The following is a 21,804-nucleotide window of genomic DNA, read 5'->3' on the forward strand; positions in this document are numbered from 1 at the left end:
TTCAGCGTGTTGAACAGAACGACCTGTAGCTCGTCATACAGAACGTAATCTATTTTCTTATACCAAACGAGATCTCTTCTGGCCTCGGGCTGAAATGACTGACTCATTCGCTAGAGAAAGTCGAAACAGTTTGACGAAAAATGAAGGGTTGGATTTAGACAGACGATAGGCACTAACTCCAAGTGGATAAACCAATAGTCCCACTTTACAGACTACTCGGCAGCCACTTTGTATACTCAAGAACCTTTCATCTGTATTCTTTAGCAATCTGACCTTGCAAGTGTCTTCCCATAAAGAAAAACTGGAAAAACAACGGCATATACCAGAGACCATAGTAAAGTCGCACATGGCAAATAGTTCCACCCTTAAATCCTATTTCCCGTAAGACCACAAACAGCAATCAAAAAGTGAAGCTACTGAATGCAACTGATATCGACGAAATGCGCAAGTATAAAATTTTAATAACTTAGTTTTCATGCGCACATGCATGAACAAGTTTTAAAAAGTTGACGCCGATATTTAGACAAAACTTGAAACTTAGGCAGGAGTCAACTTTGAAATGGTGAACCAGACTCCTAGCCCCCGTTCAATTAAATGAGAGAGTACCAAAACATTATCAGAGATGCCACCAACGAGAAAAGGTACTACAATTATATATTAATGCCATCAAAAAAGTCCCTTTTGGGTAATGTATAGAGGAAAAAACATCAAATGGTATTCTAATCAACGATCATAAGGACCCATCCAAGACATATGTGGCTGAGAGTTCTGAACTGGCAACCGCAACATGGTAGCACCAATGTCAGCTTGTATAGCACCTGGTACCGCATACACTTGATTGTGCACAGGCACAGGCAAGTTCGCAGGGATGTTCATGTTTGCAGGGATGTTCATGTTTGCAGGGATATGTGCAGGCAGCGGCACCATTGAAGCTTGTCCACCCATATCCCAATTCCCAACAGAACTAGGACCCATTCCTCTTTCAGAACTAGGAGCAAAACCGTAGTTGGGAAGCTGAGAGGCTGTCATCCCAATTGGGGAGACTGGTTGCTGCCCGAGAATGGAAGGTTGTGTCTGAACTACGGTAGCACTGTGGTTCGTGTAGTCCCTGCTTTTGTCATTGTTTGCCTAGCAAATCAACATTGTTTCTTTCATAAGCCCATGTGAGAGGTCAATAGTCATTTCTTTTGGTGGATAAGGTTTTCGGGAATGGGATTCAGGTGCGAATAATACCTTCACATTGAGATCGGTATGCCGAGAATATGTAAGATGAAGCTTGCAATATCCTCCATCATAGATACAGTGACCTTCTAATGCTTCCTTGGCAACACTAGCCGTCTGCACATCTGTCGAAATGAAAATGCAGCAGTTTGTTCAAGGATTCCCAGAGATCTAATTTACAATGAAGAAATGCACAGGCAAGCCACTGAATATACATATATATTGACTTATGCAAGTTCTTCATAATGGAAATTTTACACCAGAACCAGCAGTATTTACCATATCAAAGAGCCCCTAAAATGTGCAAAACTATACAGAAATTTTTGTAAAAAAAAAAATGTGTATAACCAAATAAAAAAAATATAAAAGACTAACCATCATTTGATTTTTGATAAAATATTAAGTAATTTTAAAATCTTTCCAAACAAATGAAAACGTAAAATTAATATTTATTGAGCAACACAAACTAAAAGAGAAATAGGCAAAGTCAGAACTCAGAATATATGTAATAAAGCAAAACACAAACTGGAAGACTATGAGTAATCCAGTAGATATTCCATTGAACTGTAACCTTGTACATAATTTCTTCATAGAATTGTGAATTTAGACTTTACAGCAAGGAAACTCTTTAAGGACAGGTTGAAATTTAGAATTATAAATACTTTTTTATCCTATACCTCAACTATTTCAGAATTTGAAATTATACATTACCTTTTTCTGCTTGACAAGTTTTGAGGCCTCTGTTTGTCAGGACCCTCATAATTCTCAAAAAACGCGCCTTTTTAAGCCTCTCATATTTATAAACATACTCACCATAGTCATCAATAGACTTCAACAGAACAGTGTAGTAAAAGTCCAAAGTCCAAATGGAACATTTTTACTAAGAAACAGGAACAGATAAAATTGGTAGCACTAACAGTACACTACTACCCAGAGAAAGGGTTAATATGTACCTGGATATTGAATTAATGCTTGCCACCCACCATTCTTCTCAAACATTGCAATTTTTAGAACCATCCCAAATGCAGAGAACACCTAAAACATCAGGCCAAATAGGAAGAGAGCTGTAAGTAAGAGAAGTCATGTGATCTTAAAACCAGGTGAAATTATATAGTACCGTATGCAAAACATCAGCAGTTACTGCATACTGCATGTTCTCTATAGATGCAAGGAGAACATTGCTCTCTGCTTCCTGTCTTTTTCCATCAGGCCCAACGATAAACTGCATAAACATATGAAACTCATATTACACGACCACAAACTAGGTAACAAAGTATGCTTAACATATGTATATGCACACACATAGAGAGGGAGAGAGGAAGAGACAGAAAGAACAACGTTTCTGATGTCCAGTACTTATAGCTGTCTGGCACCGGCTTATCCTGGCTGTGTATCACATATCTGACCACATGGTCAGATATCCAAAGCTATATACCTGAGGAAAATCACCAGAGTCCAATGTATAGATCGGATTTTACAACATAGCCATTCTGAACAGTTGATTTAATGATTTTATAAAATTTGATCTACATTTTGAATTTCGGCAATTTTCCTTTTGAATAGATAGTTTTAGACATTTTGACCATACAGATGCAGTCAGACATGATAAAAGCACCTGGGGTCCAGTGATGAAGCCAGGCAGCTATCAATCATTAAACAAATTGGATGTCTTCATCAGTGGATTTTATATAATATAGACACGTTTTTTTTGAAGTCTTACCTGAGCATTGGCATCAATTGCAGAGGGAGCAACAGGAAGGTAAGGATTGGTGTAGTCCCTGTGCATGAAGATACATACGACCATAAGAAAGAGTTTTGTAAAAAAAATTTAAAAAAAAAATTTTTTTAAAAAAAAAACTTCAGATATACAGTCAGACTACTTATTGCATGGAAAGTAAAATGCAAGTTTTGTACGGCATCACAGTAGCTAAGACATCCACGGTTGACAACTTAATAGTTTGTATATTTGGTGAAAGAAGCAAAAGGCAAGAGACAGGAACAAAACAAAAAGGAAGCTGAACCGGAAAGAATTGAGAAAGAAGGAAAGGAAAAGAAAAGGGTCATTTGGATAACTCAAATTTCTCGATATTAGTGTTTAAAAGCTTAGTGTACTAAATTCCAACAGGAATGTCTTTCGCAAAGCCTAACAGAAAAAAGATTACTGGAAACCTGTACACTCGTACCCTTCCTCTGTTGACAAATCTAAGAATTCCATATTCGGTTAGAAATTGAAGGTAGCACTGACAGTCCAGGCAAAAACAGAACTATGCTAGCAGAAACAATGCACATATAACTCTTTTCAATAAGACTCGAGTTACAACAGAGTTCATACTACATATGAAGCACATGCACTTTTAGTCATAATAACCAGTATAAATTTACAAATTTTATGAAATTTTGAGATCAAAACCTTCATCTCTATGATTGTCAACATTCAACTTTTATGTACTTTAAAGTTTAAAAGAGAAAACAATATTTCATATTGCAAACTTCCACAAGAATTAGAAGTATATTCCCAATAAGTCAAAACCTAAAACCCGAAGTCATGATTTTCATAATTATCATATTGTATTTGTTACCCCACCCATGTCGTTGTGCTGTCTTTGTGACGTAACATGAGGAATAGTCAAACAAAAGCTGAAAATACATAACACATTCACAAAAGAAGCTCTGAGAATGAAATATATCTTTGAAGGTAAATGAGTACTATAAGATATAACATTCACAATGTTACTTTAGTCAACATTACCATGTCTAGAGAAGGTAGGTGCAAGCAAATCAAGAAGTATGAAATATGAGTTATCAAACAAAAATGCAGGGTGCTGCTCAGGATGTACCAGTATACTAATTTGTTAATTGACTGTCCTGGTATGACAATTGACAACCACTGCCTAAAAATGTCCATCTCAATGAAAGAATAAACCATCTGAAGCAAATTTTGCATAGAATCTTCTCTAATGCAAAGATAGGGTGGATACTGAAATGAGCAGGGCCACCCCTGTTAGAAGCAAACACTGCCCAACAGGCTTGGACCGAGGCTGGTTACACTAAGGCTCGTCAGAGCCTTCATTCTTTGCCCATTACACCAGGCCAAGTCAGGCTCATCCAAAAGCTAGACCTGATATGTACATTAAGAAGCAGCAAGACCCAGCCCATCCAGGTCAGTACCAAGGTCCGTCAAGTTACAGGAGGAAAAGGTTCCCATCATATACTCAAAGTCTCAAAGCAACAAACAAAGGAAAATATTGCCATGCCTTTGACCAGAACAAAGACAAAGTGGATATAAAAAAGAATGTTGTATTGCTTTAGCCTTCTCTGTCATAAACAATAAGACCAGGCGCATAATACCAGCAGCAATCTCAAAGGCAAATAGTGAAGTACATATTGAAGAAAGAAAGTGATAACTCAACACAACAATCTAAGGGTATATGCTAGTGTTCCTAAATGAAATATTTAAGAACTTAGAAGGAACAATAATAGATTGGTTTTGTGGTCGCACCTGCTTCGATGACTTTGAAACTTAACATTCAAGTCGGTATGAGCAGAAAAATTAATTTTGAGGTTGCATGTCCCCATATGTTCTGGAAGCAAATATCTGGAAAAGAAGACAACATTAAACATCAAAAACCTGCTATAATCCAGAGAATACCTTAAAGGCTTAAACTCTACACAGACAAATAGGAATGAAACATTACCTCGGAATACTTCTTCCATCCAATGCATTTTTTGCAGAAGTTGCAGTTTCAGTGTTGGAGAATTGGATTAAAGCCTGGAGATATTAAACAAATAAATTAGAGGCATGAGAGGGTCCTCAAATAACTCTTCTGCATGAGCTACTCCTCAAATGCTTATACAAACATGCCAATGTTTTATCACCTGGAAACCAGCTGTCTTCTCAAAAGTTGCAATTTTGTGCACAAAACCAAAGGCTGAAAAGACCTGCATTTTTGCCAAAATGGATGTCAGGCATTTGAATCCAATGATCCACAGGGGAGGAAAGGGACGAAAATTTGTCAACGGTGCATGAAGCTTCTACAACAGAACCAAGAAAGATGATAAAAGAAGATTCCTAAAGTGGCTTCTATGTCAAAGTAGAACACATTGCTAGTTCATGGTTTGAAATTTATCTGTATATCCTCACAAACTAATAAGAAATGATTGGGTGGCAAATGTCATAACTTTCTTTGTGTTCTCAATTATTTTGAAGGTTGAACACAGCGTTCACTAACCGGGTCAAGATTTGACTCAATCGAGAATCAGTTGACTCGACTGACACAACTGAGTCAAGCACAATGAGTTTTAGATAAAAAATAAATTAATAATAAAGAATAATTGTGACTCAGTTTTTTTTTTCCTTGAATCAAAATGGAAAGGCCAAAAAAAGGGAGGAGGATGCTGAATTTGTTGGTTCTCTCTCTTATTTTCTCTCTCTCTTTCGCAATATGTACATAAAGGTTGGATCATTTGTTGTGGGGTTTTTGCCTTTTCGACAATGCCTAAGCTCAAAACCCCAAACCACCCTGGCTCTTGATCTCTCTCTCTCTATTTCTCTCATGCCCCAAAGGTGGTCAATCGTGCCATCGATAACCACCCAACAAGGAAGAGAACATACTTTTTTTTTCCATTTTAGTAGATTCACCAAGTCGTTAAGCGTTGAATAGTTAATTAGATCATTTGGAGAAAACCTAGAAGAAAGATATAGTCATGATCGAGTGTTCGAGTCAACCCACTAACTAGCTGACCCAGTTGGCTGCTGATACGAGTCTGACTCCCAAGTTTGCCAACTATGCCTATATGTACTTTCTTTTAATCAAGAAAAAGGTGGAGAACGACTTTCAAAGGTAGATTCAAAAGCCATGTCCTTATCGTGATATGTGTATTTTTATTAGCAAGCTCTAGGGAAATTTGACTTTTTCATGCTTTCTATCACTTCTTAGAGCCAAACATATTCCACACAAAAGTGTGAAAAAAAACTAACAGAGGAATAGTACATTGTGGAGGCGCTATTTGGCATTGAATTGGCACAAAGGATTTGGAAGCTCAGGATTGCTAAAGTCTAAACCCATTGGTAGCTGGTAGTTGTCAACCTACAAAAATTGGCAACTCATACCAGCTGCCAGCTCCCAAAAAGCATTCATGGTTAATGGAAACTAATAATCCTCACCTTCATACTAATCAATCGTAGTTCAGATACTGTTGTCAAATGCCAAATTATGTAAAAATAAGGTCAATTCAATCACCTTTATCATGATTCGATATCCTGCAAATTTTTGCAACAAAAAATAAAGAAGGATGAAAGCTTAAACACATAAATAACATGCACCTGAGTTGGTATGCTGGACATAGAACTGCTAGGAAAGGGGGTTTTGGATTATGTTTAGTAAGTTCTAGGCCAACCCAAATTTTCTTTTAAAACATGGCAATCCTAAATCCCCCATTTTTCTTCTTCCTCCAAGCATTTTCTTCTCTAATCTGCCATAAGAATCCCTCCACCGTGAGGGCCTCATGCCAGTTGCCACCTGTCCTAACCTCCAACAACTACGACTCACTCCAGAAACAGTCTGAAGTTTCCAGCAATTAGTGGCAACCTAGAGGTACACAGAATTTTATGCTTAGTATGAAATTTTTTTCCAAACAAATCAGCATTTTAACAAGTTCTTTTCTGCTGTTTTGCCTACTTGAGCTTTAAACTCTTTCTTTATTTTTCTTGTTGAGATATATGGTTCTCTTGTTTTAGATCCTAAATCCTTTATTTATTTTTTCTTCTGTTTCTTCTTTTATCAAACCCATTTTTCTTATTTTTTGTTTTTGAAATATACTGCTGTGTTTCTATCTATTTTAATGTTTTGATCCGTACCCATTTATTCTGTGTTTCAAACTCTCTATTAGAATGTGTAAGACATGCCCAATACATTCAGTCACCTATTAGCATCTTGGATAACTGATTCTTCACTTATTTCTTATTTAGTCTTATTTTACAACCCTCAAGAACTTTTCTCCAGCCATGGTCTAGCGTTCTCGTTTCTTAATCTTGAATACAAATCCATAAATATTTAGTATTTTGCTGAGTCATGTCTCAAAATAACATGTTCAAATTTCAATCATATTTTGAAGTAACATGCTCAGTCATGTTTTAGCGTTACTCACAATTGCTATTCAATGACATTTAGCATTTCAGATACAGTTGTTTTCTATCCAGTCATGTTTTATCATATTGAAGAATTTGATTCTTTTCATTTTTCTGCTAGGCCATGGCAGATGAGGTGGAGAAGCTAGGACCATGGTGACCATTTTGTTATGTACTATGAACAATTCCTTTATCCTATAATTGCAACTAATTATGTAGAAGCACAAACCTATAAAATATTTTGCTTGAATTCTGTGAATCATTGCAACTTATGACTTATTCAATTGGATTTTGCGGCTCATGACTATTAATTACATATATAAATATATCCCGCTATACCCCTGTACCGACATTTTCTTGAAATCACCATGTCTACCCTTTGTACCTATACCTGGACAAGCAACCATGGACTTAGTCCAAAACATGGTTGCTAACAATTAGGAATGAGTCACTGACACTTGACCAACCAAAACTAGAAGGGTTTGAAGAGAGCAATGGCTATCACTTGGCATTTGTGAATCATGAGCATGTACCTTTCATACACATAATCAGAAATGGTACCTCAAGGTCCTCGTTAGATGGAAAAGATAATGTGATTATCTAGAGAAAAAAAAAACAAGAAATTGTGTGGAAACAATCATTGAACTAGAGCACAAAAACAATTGAAACTATCACCGACAGTCACATGATTCCATAGAGAATGAGAGTAAAAGACTTCACATTTCAGGTCCTGTGGACTTGAACCAGTGGAGCCATGGGTAAGGATAGAGAGGGGAGAGAAACAAACACACAACCCTAACCCTAAAAAAGGTAAGGACAGGAGGAGGAGAAGGGTCAGAAGGCAGCTTTAAGGAAGGGAAAGGAAACAAACACACATGCGCATTCTCCCGATGCAGTAGGCTGCCATCGAAGATGTTTCCTTGACATGGTCCTGCTGATCCATTTACATTTGTGTCAAAAGATTTTATAGTAGTTACAAGCCATGCATCAACAGCTCTTCAGGTTCTGTATCATGATACAAACAAAAACAGTACAACGAGCAAGTGTTCTTCTTCCTCCTTAAAAACAGAAATCTAGCTATTCTCTTACCAGGTGCAATACATCAATGCTGACATTCGCTGCATCAACACCCACTATAGTTACCAACAAAACATTGCTGGCAGCATCACCAGAAGTTTTATTATGGACAATTTCTTGCCTGTTGGAATACTGAATATAGACGGTCTTCCCACGAACCTGAGCTGGCTCTGGTGATGAAGCATAATATGAAATCATTGCAATAGCTTGGTTTAATTCAGCCTGAAACATACAGTTAGACAGGTAAGGTGCAGTCGTGCAGAGACATACTAATTATTAAATCACAAACAATCTTCTATACTGTGACTTCATTTTCTTTTAAAGTTTCTCACTTTCTCAGGCACGAAATAGCAAAGCATCATGAAGGCACTCATCCATGCTTAGTTATATACACACACACTTTGCAACCATTTTGAAACTTTTGAAAATATCATCAGTATGATATGTGGGTCTTAGGCCCATCTGGGACTAAGAAAATGCTCACAAACTAAACACAGAACACATCAGAGTTACTTATCCCAAGTTTATTCAAAATCCGTACGACCTACAAAAGGGCACTTATCTGTTTAAGCCAACATCCCCAAAAAAAGAAGGAAATGAAAAGAATATGGGTTTCCTGGCATGGGTTACTTATAAATGATGACTAACGAAAGATAATCCTACAATGGCATGCATGTTCCTGTTTAATTTGTACTGAAAAACCAGATGTTCGGATGTTCAAAAGTCCCACAGTAAATTTTCAGCAGCAGTGAGAACAGGAAAATAAAAGATGACTTACGAATTCAATAAATGCTTGATTGCGATTTGCTCCAACATTACATTTGGTGTTGACTATCCTTCCAAAAGGTTTCCCCAGCTCAATCAACTCCTCTTCTGTGCATTCCCATGGTAAGTTTCTTAAATGGAGCACTTTAGAAGGTGGTTGAGTGTAACGAAACTGAGGTTGTCCAGATACAGATGCCATCCCAGCAGGAAGCCCAGAAGACAAATATGAAAAGCTATCATACAAAGAAGATACGATCACAAGTAGCAGAGGAATCTATTGAAACCTGGTGGAAGTAACCAGGAAAAAATTCACTAATGAGTTACAGATTTTTTAAAATTCATTCTCCTAAGAAAAGTTCCATACAAACAGTGGAGCTTGGAATTGAAACAATAAAAACTATAAGATGTAAAAGAAGCATAGAAACTTTACCACCAAACTTTAGTTATTGCTCAAAATCGAAAAACAAAACTGCTTCACGGTTCTTTTTCCTCTTCCCTTCTATTCGTGCAATACGATTCATCTGGATATACTACTTCACATCCCACAGTAATTTAAATAAATCAATCAATCAACCAGATAGCGTCAACATCAAACCCTAGCCCCCGAAACAGAGCCCTGACCCCCAATCCTGATAGGAAACCGTACATTTATCCTAGCTCCTCAATCCCAACCATGAACCCTATCCGCAGTCACCGTCATATATTCGAATCAAAACCGGAAACTTTTATCCAATCGCAAAACCATCGAGTCCCAACCCCAAACAACCAATCAGTACCAGAGAGACAAAGAGAGATAGCGGGGAAAAGAGAGAGAGACCTTCTTTGCCGAGTCTGCTGCTTTCACCGCACGATCACCCAGATTCAACTAGACAGAGAGAAACGCAGGAAGCGAGAAGAGATCGAGGGTCTCGGTGTCGGTGTCGGTGTCGGAGGGTCGACGCCTCTCAGGATCTAGTTCCCCCACGCCACCCTAAGATCATTTTCTAGTCAGACGACTCAGACCCAACCAACCAATAAAAAGAATCATATCCATAGTTACCCGCATCTGGGCGGCTGGCCGATTAACATGTCTGCCCCCGCGTTTATTTAAGTATTACACATTAGTGCCTGTGATTGTCACATATAAATCGATGTCATTAATGAGATAACACAAAATTATTTTCTCTCCAATGGCTGAAAAGGAGTGTGCATTGTGTATTATTCACTTTCACCAAGTTCCACTCATCGCTTCTCAAAATTTGGACACAAGCTGAAATATCTTCTTCTTTTCTTTTTTTTTATAGAAGACAAGGAAAGTTTTTTAAAATTTACATGTAAATTTTTAAAAAAATGACGTGGATCTAGTCATATCGATCTATTAATGTATTATTAGTCCATAAGGCATTGTTGTATTATGAGTGATTTGAAACAGTCATATTACCTAATACTATGATTATTAGGATTCTATAAAATTTCTAATATGCAAAAGAAAAATAATATTTAACACGACGACATGTCATCTTTTGAAGTGTTTGGTAATTGAAATATTGTATTAACATTTCATGAATATGTTCCAATGATCATATTAGATTCAGCATTTTTTTAGTATTCAATAAATTTGTCCTGGGACAAATTTATAGAACAAAATACAATGTTCCTACTATCAAAGGCCCCTATTTGTTCATTTTTCCTTTGAAGCTAAGTTGTTTGTTATGAGAGACCATGATCACAAACATTTACGTTTTAAATAGAGTGTCATCCAAATAAGTAGAGATAACACCTTATGAATTGTGGATTGGAAGAAAGACAAATCTTAATCATATAAGAAAATGAGTATCAATTGATGACCAACAAGAAGATCAAACACCTTTAGATACCATAAATGATATACGCAAGCCTTCAATTAAACAAAATCTACTCATTCAAATTAATGATTCAATGTCAAATGAAGAACCTAGACATTATATTACTCTTCCTTTTTTAATTTGATTATTACTGTGTACAGAGGCAAAGCCAGAATTTTTTCATGAATGGAGCCAAATTATAATTCCAAATTTTAACAAGAACCAAAATATAATTTTTCAAAATTTGTATGTAGGATGCTTACAAATATAAAAGCAATCAGTTGTAAATAGGTTCGTCGAGAGAAATATAAAGCATATGGAAATATTAACAAATTTAAAACTAGGTTAGTTGCAAAAGAATACTTTTAATGTGAATGGATAGAGTACATAAAAACATGCTCCTCTGTAGTAAAACTTGCTCAATTCATAGTAAACATGCCCCTGCGCCCACTATCCCTAGAGTTCACGGAGGTTAGTTTGGAACCTATTAGAGGAGTGCATTGAGATGTGACCATGACTACCACAGAAATTGAATCCAATACCCTTAATGAGGTGGACTGCCTTACTGCCCAGTGCACTACAACCGCTTGGGGTGTATTAGGTGGATGTTAAAAGTGTTTTCTTAATTTAAATGAAACTATTTATATGGAGCAACTAGAAGGTTTCATGGTTGTTGGACACAAAAATAAATTATACTAGTTGAAAAATTATTTGTATAGTTTTAAATAATCTCCAAGGCAATGCTATTTAATATTTAATAAGCCATTGTCTAGTTTGAGATATAAAACAAACAAACTAGATCATTGTGTTTATGTAAAGAATAGTGGAGTAAGTTTACAGTTTTGGCTGTGAAACATCATATATACTTCTAGAGACAGACAATCCAAGTTGTCGTGCTTTAAGTCAAGAGAAATATTTTGATCACATCATAAAAAAAAAATAAAATAGAACTAAGTAAATCGAAGTCCACTCCTATAGCAAAAAGCTTAAGGTTAAGTAAAAACACTTTGTGGGGAAAGTAAACTACAAGTCCCTTATGTCAGGCATTTGGAAGTCTGATATATGCAATGCTATGGATTATACCTAACATTAGTTTAGTTGCCAGTCTAGTAAGTAGATTAAAAAAAAAAAACTTTGCCTTCCTCATTGGGATGCGGTGAAAAGAATATTTAGGTACGTAGAAGGCACAAACAAGCTTAAGTTGTGGTATCAAGCAAATCAATTAAAATTGATTGAGAACTTGATGTAGATTTTGCTGGAGATAAATTTGAAGAAGAATCTAGCCCTTGATATGTGTTTATGGTAGGAGGTAGAGTCATCTTTTGGTCTTTTAAGAAACATGGATGTATTGTTATACATACACAAGAAGTAAAATATGTAGCGTGTAATATGACAATAACATTTCGAGTATGGATAAACTGGTTCTTAAACTATTTACATTTACATATTCTTAAAGAATTAGTACAATTGGAATATGATAACAAACCAACCATACATCTAATTTACACTAGAGCAGATAGCTCAAGAAGTAAACATATTGGAGTTAAATATCAACGTGTACTTGACATTTAAATGCAAAATTAAGTGATTATATTCTATCAAAAGATATGGTAGCAGATCCGTTGACAACAGCAGTAATGGAAGTTTTTTTTTTTTTTTTTTTTTGTTTTCAAGGCATGTATGTAAGTCAAATGGAACTTAGATATGTTAGCACTTTATTAAGCTATTGTGAACTTGAAAATAATTATAGCTCTTATTAGAACTTAGTTTCTCCAAGAGTCAAGACCATTCCAACCCTCCCTCGTTAATGCGAATTCTTTATGAAGTATGGCTTTCGTTCTTATGTATATGTGCCCAAATAGAGTTAAATGTGGTACTAGACAAAATTTTAAACTTTGGTTGCAAGTAATTGATGTCACAAAATTTCAAGTGTATATTTTGTTCAAATTTAGACAAATCTAAATAGATTAACAATTATATTCATTCTTATCAACAAAAGATTAAAAAAAAAAAAGAAGAACGAAAGCCATACTTCATCGAGTCCGACTAAATGGAGAGTGAGGACCACCCGCCAACAATTCACATAGAGAGTAGGCGCTGGAGACTGGACCACAATAGTACGAGCCAAGTCGCGAGCTAGAAAGCACGAGCCTGGACGCGTGACCGGTTCGTTTTCAGAAGCTCTTTTTTGGGCTCGCAGCATCGCTGCCACTCTTTCTTAGGAAGCCGTGCAGCGAAAGGAAGGAAGCTATCCTGCCTTGTTCTAAAACTTGCGAAGATGATCAATGGAACAACCGCCGATGTGTAAAATGTTATATTACATAAACATATTATATGCTGAATTTGGGTTCTTTAATTCATGGGTTTAAACTTATGGCCAAATTCAAAGCTTCCCAACAAAAAAATATAAGTGAAAGGAGCTTGAGTCGCCTATATAAAGCAAAATGAATTAATTAAGCTTAGGCGACAACGGCCCAACATAAGAGCAAGGAGTAACCATTTGCAAATTTTAACCACTTAACCACATCCACAACTTGGTTCATAAATTTTATAGTGCGTAGTCTGTAATCTATTCTTCATTTTATCTATCTCCATATATTTTAAATTATTGACGAATATAAAAGTTATTTTTTTATTAGTAACAGAACATAAGCTCCAAACAGACATGGAAGATGTTTTGGGAACCATTATTTTGTGCACGAATATGAAACTCGTAGCGAAAGTTTGGCGCCATCAAAATCACACTCCAAAATTTTGAAAAACAGGCAAAATAAATGCTATGTAAAAAGAAAAAAAGAAAAAAGCGGCAGACACGGATTTTCTGCAGTCTGCCTCCGATATTTCCCTCATTGTTTGTGCGGTCACGTGGCAGGCAGCTGTCAACGTTTAAAGCCGCACGTGTAGATCCGTCAGCGACCGATGACATTGCAGGTGGGCCCCACGCCCACCCTGGCACGCAGCGGGCCCCCTCCCTGGCCCTTGCCAGGCCGCTGATCCTTCGTGGATGTCTGTGCCGTCCGGGAACGAGGTGTTCCCGTAAAGCGCCGGAGGCGCAGCTTGGTGCGCCGCTGGGCGAGCCATGTCCATGTTGGTTCGTTAAAAGCGAAACCCCGGTCGAGCCAACTCGCAGCGCTTGTCCCGAACCGAGCTCGGCGCGCACCCGCTCGAGCCAAGGTCGAGCCCGTTATCGGGCTTGGCTCGAACCCAGGTCCGTCCAGGGGATGCTTTCGAAAATGTACCAGCGGGGAAGCAACAAAAGCAAGAGATCATAGATTGTACAAACGGATCTCCTTTGAACTTGTTAATTTGTTCCTCCCCTTTCTTTTGGGGGCTACCTTCAATGGTCCCCCTCCGTAGTGTTGTATCGTGGGGGAGCGCAAAGGCCTAGGTGCGTCCTGGATGAGTCGTCCCACTCATCGATTCGGACGCCCTTTTCATCGCCTGCTTTGCTGGTCGAGTTGGAGTTTTGGGGACCATCCTTGATCAACGTCCTCTACGTCCCCACCGTATCGCAGGACGTGATCGATGGATGGATTCTTCGTTAGGCGCTCCATATTGATACCTCATGTCAGACCAGTTCTTGCCTCCTAACTCTGCCACTCTCTCCCTGCATGAAACTGGTGCAGTAAAAGTGAAAATCTAGGTCTGAGTGTTATCATGAGAGAGCGGGGGTGGAGGCATGATGTGTGGACAAATTGCCCACACAGGCCCACTAAAATGGTTATCTTCATTCATATTGATATATATCTAATGCCCTTTAAAATTTAAAAATTTATTACTGCCAGAACTTTGTAGCTTGCTGTGGAGAGGAATGAACAGTCGTGAAATATTTACGCTGAATCATCGTTGCTCGCTCCTTAGATTCATCTTGACGAGCGTCTGTCAATGGGAACAATTTCTGAAGCTGTGCGCCACGTACGGGAGTACTCATGAAATGCACGCAGCTATCTGCAGATCTCTCTCTCTCTCTCTCTCTCTCTCTCTCTCTCTCTCTCTCAACGTTCTGAATCTGCAAGGCCTGCTAAACGGATGGACTTACAGAGGGACCCGGCAGCATCTCTCCGGTCTCGTGGTTTCTCATGGCAGGCCTGATTTCGTCCACAGGCGATCGGAATTTGCTCTGTAGTTGAGGCGCAGATAATGCCATTCTCGTACGACGTTTGTATTTCCGCAACTTTTTGGAATATATGTAGCATAGCTTCAAAGCAATGGCTTTACGAAGATAGTTTTTTCCTTATCTTTTCTTTTGTAACAGATCAGTGCTCTTCTTTTGGCTTTTAAAGAGTGGGAATGCCGTGACAGTAACTTCGTCTTCAGATTTCATTGCTCTTAAGTTCTACTAAGAGTTTAAGTAGTCGAGTAGCAATTTCGCGCTTTAACGAAAGCTGCCGGGGATTGCCCAAATGAATTCAAGCAACCTCAACCATATATAAAATTAGAACCAAATCAAAACTATACATCAGTCGGAAAAATGCAACCTAATGGCAACAGACTCCCAGTTATGCTCGTTAAAGAAAAACCTAAACAAAATATTCTAACTATCGAACATCTTGCTCAGTAGGGCATGGGACCCACCTGCATAAAAACCAAACTTTGTGGGGATATTCTGCGGGACCCACCAACGCTGTCGTCTGTGAAGAAAATAAGAGGCATTTCTTTTCCTTTTTTCTGGTCATATTTATTTATTTCCACTGTTGCCATTTCCCGCGTTAAAACGCCAGCTTACGATGGTCCCCTCCAATCGGACAGGGACCCCCCAACCCCAATCTTGGGATGACCATATTACCCTCGTCAGGTAACCTACGCCCCAGAGTTGGTATGCCACGCACGAGATCCTCATTGGGTTGTCGACCGAGCGTTGCCTTATACAAACTCAGGAAACTGCAACCATAGTTCAATCTAGACTGCGGGCACTTGATTTTCAAGTTTGGCTTTTTTAATATACATTTTATAATCACCTTATCTTATTTCCCAACTAGAATAATATCCGGATTGTGGATGCAAGGAGTTAGAGGGGGGCTGCATGTTCGGACCCGAACATACTGTTCATATGTTTTGACCCTTTACAAGCTACGCTGTTAACTCTGAAAATAGTTGAATTTTCTTTACATTTTATCCGTATAAAAGGTTTTTTAATTTTCATATAGTATGTCAGTATGAATTTACTCATTTTGTGAAGTATATTCATAAAACAGTAACCAATATTGTACTCAAGTAAGCGGATTAATTAGAAGCACACACTACGGAGAAGGATACGATTGTCATTGCGGCAACAGGCTTACAACAAGGCGGACATAACCCAGACATAATTTGGTGGTCCCACGAATTTCCTTTCAGCATCATGGAATACGTCGCTGCCTAATTTAATCCTAGCAAAAAGGGCGAGACCACGTTAAACTGCGGTAAAAAGTGAGAGACCCATCGTGGTTTTAGATTATCAACGTTAACTTTTAAATCCAACAAGAGAGATTGAAAATTTTGACAGCTGATCCAAGAGCAAGGAAGCGGATAAGAGACTTTCTCCTTCCTTCTGTGTTTTATAAATGCAGAGAGAGGCACCTTCTTCATCCTCCATCCTCCATCGAGACAGAAAGAGAGAGATACGGAGAGGTTCAAAGAAGCAGCGATGGAGGGTGGCACAGTGACTCCAGCATCGGCAGGAGAGCTCTATTTCGTTTTCATGGACTTCGATCCTGAATATGAGCGTCTAAGATCTAACAGGTCGAGTTGCTCACTCTCTCTCTTTCTCTAACGGGTGCGGTGCTTAAAAATGTGTTCTGTTGCATGTGCCTATACGATCAGCTGCGGTTTCATCTCTGTACTCGGGTGTTGCAGGTCGAAGAATGGGGACAATGGGTTAGACGCGTATCTTAGCAAGAAGCATGACATGTTGCTGGAGAGAGTGCTTGAGCCGGGGACCTACACTAAGAGATTTTCCTGGGTCATTGTTGATGGATTTGGCGTTGAGATAACAAAGGAGCAGGTAACATTCCATCCTTTCCCCACTTCTCCTCCATTACAGTTCCCTGGTATACTTTTCCATAAAAAATAAGACCCCACCTCGTCTAGAGAGCAGACATTTTTTTGATCTTGTTGAGCAGGCAAGCCGGCTTAGATCTGCAGAGGGAGTGAGAGTGGTGGAGAAGAATCTAGAGTTCATTTGATATGCAATATGGTAATTGAACTCTTGCTCCTTGCTGATCTTTGGAGCGAAGACGCAGGGTCTCAAGAACATGACTGATGGCAATGAGAGAACGCCTAAAGGGCAGTGCCATTAACTGCGGATAGTTTTTCCTTTTCATCTCTTATGCGAATCTTAAAAGCATATAAACTTGTAGGAATATATGATATCATGACATGATGTACGAAGAAGGGGAGACGGCGATTACTGGAGGACTGAAATTAAGTGGACTTTGAAGAAGAAGTCTTCATTCTGGAGTTTAGAAAGAGAGAGAGGTCGCAATGATACAGAAGAGAGACTATGATTTTTGTTTCATGTATGTGGGGAACAAAGGGAAAAATATTTGCCATGTACCAGCTTTTTGCATCTATAATGAGGAGGCGACCCTCTATGGCGAGGCACATGGGCCTCCTTTTGATTAACTTTATGTGTCGCTGTTGTTTTCCACTCCATTGTTTGTTCGAAGGCATATTCCACTCGCATGTGCAGTGCTCTGTGTCCTGGAAACTTTGTGAGGAGTCGAATCGAGGACACTAAGTACGAAGGCTCATGGTTGGAGTTGAAATGCACAGAGCTAAAAAAGTTAAAAATCTTTCCATCAGGTAGCAGAGTTTCTTGTTCGGTCGACCCAAACGCAGTAAAAGTTGTTTGGGGTAAAGGTTAAAATGCCTTTGGCGCAAAAAAGGTGGAAAAAAAATGGTAATAAATGAAAAATGCCTCGTTAAGGACAAAATAGGGAGAAGAATTATTTTCCTTCAACTAGCTCATAGAAATTGCATGTAAAGTGTTGTGAAGAGGTGTTTGGCAAAAAGAAGAAAAGCACCATGTTCTTATTTCATAAAATATAGTATTATTTTGTCCAGCATTTGATTCTGCTTCATTGAAGAGAAAAACAAGGTGTGTTTAGATAATGTATTATAAGATTGAATATGCGTTCGACTGACACAATGTTTTCTCTATCAAATGGCCTCTGTATGTGAGAGTAACACATACTTTTTTTTTTAGTCTTAACCCATTTAGAATAATAGGCATGATCTCTTGGTGTGACTGAGAGAAAGACTTAGCTCAGCTTGGCCAGTTCTATGACCTTGATGATCCTTTCTAGCCAGTTCATTTGAATCAGCATACATCAGCTTAACCCATCTCTCTCTCTCTCTCTCTCTCTCTCTCTCTCTCAATGATAGATATAATGTACAAAATGCTCTAGATCTGGCCTGTGTAAACTCTCTTTGTAGGGGCGAAAGTGGAAAGGAAGAAAAGTCTTTTAAAAGACAAAAATCCTATATTCAAATGCAGGTTAAAAAGTGTACATAAGTGGGAACTTGAACTAGAGACCTTTGAGTTGAAGTCAAAAGATCAATGCCCAGAGTGCGTCTCGGAATCAACTTGCCTATCTGAAAGAAAAAGAAAATACCTTTTTCTGTTCTATTTAATTTCTATGGTAAAAATATTTGAACTTGCAGCTAGGATATCGAACTTCAACTGGTACAAAGCGAACAGATCAATGACAAAAACATATTGTAACTAAAAGTCTCATAGCTGATCATATTGCGAATTATCTTCTTACAAAAGCAGTTGCAATCGCACCTTTGTCTTAAATACTCATTTCAAAGTGAACAGATCAATGACAAAAAAATATTGTAACTTAAAAGTCTCATAGCTGATCATATTACGAATTATCTTCTTACAAAAGCAGTTGCAATCGCACCTTTGTTTTGAATACTCATTTAGATTATTGACTTTTGATTTGAGATAAACGTTTTCTTTTCGGGGACGTTTGATTGCCTCAAATCTTACTGACTTGAAATCTTGAGATCTAAATTTCTAAGATCTCGGGCCTTCTCTACTCTCTACCAACGATCTGAAATCTTTTGTTCAAAAACGCTGCACGGATTAATCATACGAAAATTTTGTAAATCGTGCATCCTCAAATATGAATCTCAAGGCAAAAACCCTTTTGCAATTCATCTACAAATTGAACTTGGGATAATGGAAACCTTAATTCAACGGTTTTTAAATCTAGCGTTTGCAAATCCACGACCCCCATGTTAAACCAGACTTTCAGATTTAAGATCCAGGCTAATCAAAACGCCCCCATAATCAAAAGACACCAATAGAGTTTCATCGCTACTCCAGTTAGATTTACTGACTGGGGTTGATTTTAATAAGGCAAAACCCTTTAATTAAGTGGTCTAGTTATCGCAGTTGGTTCTGATAAGATCCTGAAAATTACTGCTGGTTCTTAGAAGATCCTGCAGAACAAATAGCCTCGGTGGTGTTGGTTAATCATGCAAATCTCCCATACAAGCTACAAAATAAAAATCCTCCCTTTCAGGGTTGGCCGGCAGCCAAGGAAACTTTATAGGAAGAAGAAGAAGAAGAAGAAGGCGGTAGAGCTGCACCACCCTCCTGGCTCACACTCACTGTCCTTTGCTCTGCAGCGACTAATGGCGTCCTTATTTCGTTCTCCCTCCACCATCCTTCGCGCCCCACACCCCTCAACTGCTCCAGCCTCGTCCAATCCAGTCTTTGCATCTTGAACACTTTACGAACGTTCGCCAGCCCTCCAATGAAGTACAAGAGGCTCCCACTCAGCCCCAGCCAAGCCCAAGTCCTTCCCTATCCAAAACAAAGAAAGAATCCAAAAACCCAACAAGGAAAATCGAAGAATCAAGAGAATGAGCTTCTTTTCCCATTGAGAAAGATGACAAGAGAAAAGAATCAAAGAGAGAGAGAGAGGGCACTGGGGCTTATATAGATATGTACCAAAAGACTTGGGCCATGGGCTGAATGACTTGGAGTTTGCCTGTTGAGAATTCCTGCAACCAAGAGTAGTTGGCTTCCCATGAGAAAGGGAAGGTAGATTCCCTTTTGTAGGACCTGGAGAAGACCGTCGGCCCTCTCGTATACTTGGCACGCGTTCTGGATTGAGCCCACGAGCCAAAGAGCAGGGCCTGCAATTAATAGAGTCGAGGCGTGCTTTTCCAATTTCCGCTTCTTCTCAATCTGCAAGAGGAAATGAGAATTTTCTTCTGTCATCATTTTTTTTGCAAACTGGCAGCTGACATGCGTGAAGTTTACTTGGTTTGTTATTAAATTGAATTCTTAACCGATCAGGTCAAAACAGCGAGCTGCACTTGTAAGCATCGACAGAATAAAGAAAAAAGCTAAAAGATGTGAAGTTTGAGCTTGTTTCCGAGACAAATAGGTTTAAGGGATGGTAATCATGGTGCATGAGTCTTAATCCACTGGTGTCCAAGTCTGTCCGTTAAAACTTGACAAGGAAGAAGATGAAGACAGGGAAGCAGGTCGGATTATTGTCTTGTTTCCTAAAATTCATAATCCAATGTACATCTGTTATTGTTAGAGACACAAGGACCTCATCAAAAGACACGGGCCTATTGAAATCTTCAAACACTATGCAGAAACTGTACGCCTTAGGAAGGCACCTGATCACAGGAAAGTGAAGCTCATTCATGCATCCACTATTGAAAATTTAGAGCGCGAATCCTAAACTTTGGAAATTCAGGATTTCCCTTTGCATGTTAATAATCCAAAGCATCGGATGACAGTAAAAGGGTTTTTCTCCTTTTCCCAGTAGATAGAAAGAGCACCCTCTCTCTCATCAACCAGGAGTTTTTATTGGCAGGGAGATGGATCGAAAGTGCCAATTCACAGTAGCACAACAGAGAGAGAGAGAGAGAGAGAGAGAGAGAGAGAGAGAGAGAGAGAGAGAGAGAGAGAGAGAGAGAGAGAGGTCGTGCATATACCAAAAGGAAGAGGATGGCCAAGAAAGTAAGGACGGACCCCACGAACTGAACGAGCGGAGACGCAAGCTCCACGGTGAGGAACTGCACATCCAAGCCCATCAATGGCAGTCGGAAGTCCAAACTTATCAGGTGAGCTACCAGATCATGCACGTTCACGGCAGCCATGAGGGTCAACGCAACAAGTATCATATACAGCCCGGCAACACCACCCCCGGCGAGCAGAGTCCCGAATCCGGCAACCAGCAGGAGGGCACTGAACACGTGCAAGCCCGCGTTTATGTACTCCCATCTATTCCTAACCCGAGGCGGACCATACAATCGGCATTCCCTCACCGACGCCAGCTTCACCATCTTCGCAGAAGAGAGAGGGAGAGCGAGAGAGAGAGAGAAAGAGGTGCGTCTACATCTAACGAAGCGCTCCCTCCCCTGCTGGGTGGAGGCTCCTCTACCTTACCATCCATGGTGGTGGTTCTCAGTCATCGCCTTCACGTGGCATCGTGCATGGAGAGCAGGACAAAACCCGAGAACGACGCCGCTGCCATGTTGCAGATCAAGAGTGCCCATTACGTCAGCCGCCTCCTTATCGTAGCCAGGTCGTTCGCTAGGGCCCCTTTGTTTTTCAATCCCACCAGGTCCGTCCGGCTTGGGCGGGTCTCCATTGACCCACCACTGCGCTCGAACCCGAGACTCGATTTTGTTTGAGATATCCAATCCCAGCAGATTCTTCGAAATTTCGCGTGTTCATCGAGTCAAACCCAGTTCGTCTTCCTTCCGCATACCTGGTTAACCATCTGATAAACCGCATATGAAATCAATGGCCACCATTCATCTCCAAAACCA

The 21,804-nt window shown here is 39.2% G+C and overlaps 3 protein-coding genes across 6 annotated transcripts; 1 reads left to right on the plus strand and 2 right to left on the minus strand.

Moving 5' to 3' along the window:
- Window positions 1–596: 596 nt before the first annotated feature.
- LOC116256917 (polypyrimidine tract-binding protein homolog 1-like) lies at window positions 597–10,186 on the minus strand. Of its 3 annotated transcripts, none has more exons than XM_031633491.2 (11): window positions 10,008–10,186; window positions 9,204–9,474; window positions 8,438–8,647; window positions 5,098–5,160; window positions 4,917–4,990; window positions 4,721–4,816; window positions 2,942–2,999; window positions 2,339–2,443; window positions 2,175–2,256; window positions 1,234–1,346; window positions 597–1,128 (listed from the first exon to the last, which is right to left on the minus strand). In XM_031633491.2, the coding sequence occupies exons 2-11, from the start codon at window positions 9,387–9,389 to the stop codon at window positions 724–726; spliced, it is 1,392 nt and encodes a 463-aa protein (XP_031489351.1). In that variant the 5' UTR covers window positions 9,390–9,474; window positions 10,008–10,186; the 3' UTR covers window positions 597–723. The 3 variants fall into 3 exon arrangements, with proteins under 3 accessions (XP_031489351.1, XP_031489342.1, XP_049935287.1); XM_031633482.2 differs by having other exon boundaries at window positions 9,204–9,423; window positions 10,008–10,185; XM_050079330.1 differs by lacking the exons at window positions 8,438–8,647; window positions 9,204–9,474; window positions 10,008–10,186 and adding an exon at window positions 8,222–8,275.
- Window positions 10,187–16,497: 6,311 nt separating this feature from the next.
- Window positions 16,498–17,616, plus strand: LOC116256945 (uncharacterized). 2 transcript variants are annotated; one of them, XM_031633516.2, is made up of 3 exons: window positions 16,501–16,734; window positions 16,849–16,996; window positions 17,115–17,616. In XM_031633516.2, exons 1-3 carry the CDS (start codon window positions 16,640–16,642, stop codon window positions 17,175–17,177), a joined length of 306 nt encoding a protein of 101 aa, XP_031489376.1. In that variant the 5' UTR covers window positions 16,501–16,639; the 3' UTR covers window positions 17,178–17,616. The 2 variants fall into 2 exon arrangements, with proteins under 2 accessions (XP_049935302.1, XP_031489376.1); XM_050079345.1 differs by having other exon boundaries at window positions 16,498–16,734; window positions 16,849–17,616.
- Window positions 17,617–19,525: 1,909 nt separating this feature from the next.
- Window positions 19,526–21,464, minus strand: LOC116246747 (uncharacterized). The gene is made up of 3 exons (XM_031618606.2): window positions 20,965–21,464; window positions 19,961–20,200; window positions 19,526–19,813 (listed from the first exon to the last, which is right to left on the minus strand). The coding sequence occupies exons 1-3, from the start codon at window positions 21,313–21,315 to the stop codon at window positions 19,526–19,528; spliced, it is 879 nt and encodes a 292-aa protein (XP_031474466.1). The 5' UTR covers window positions 21,316–21,464.
- Between the last annotated feature and the right edge of the window lie 340 nt (window positions 21,465–21,804).

The sequence above is a fragment of the Nymphaea colorata genome, chromosome 1 (genome assembly GCF_008831285.2).
Source record: "Nymphaea colorata isolate Beijing-Zhang1983 chromosome 1, ASM883128v2, whole genome shotgun sequence".
Classification (NCBI taxonomy): domain Eukaryota; kingdom Viridiplantae; phylum Streptophyta; class Magnoliopsida; order Nymphaeales; family Nymphaeaceae; genus Nymphaea; species Nymphaea colorata.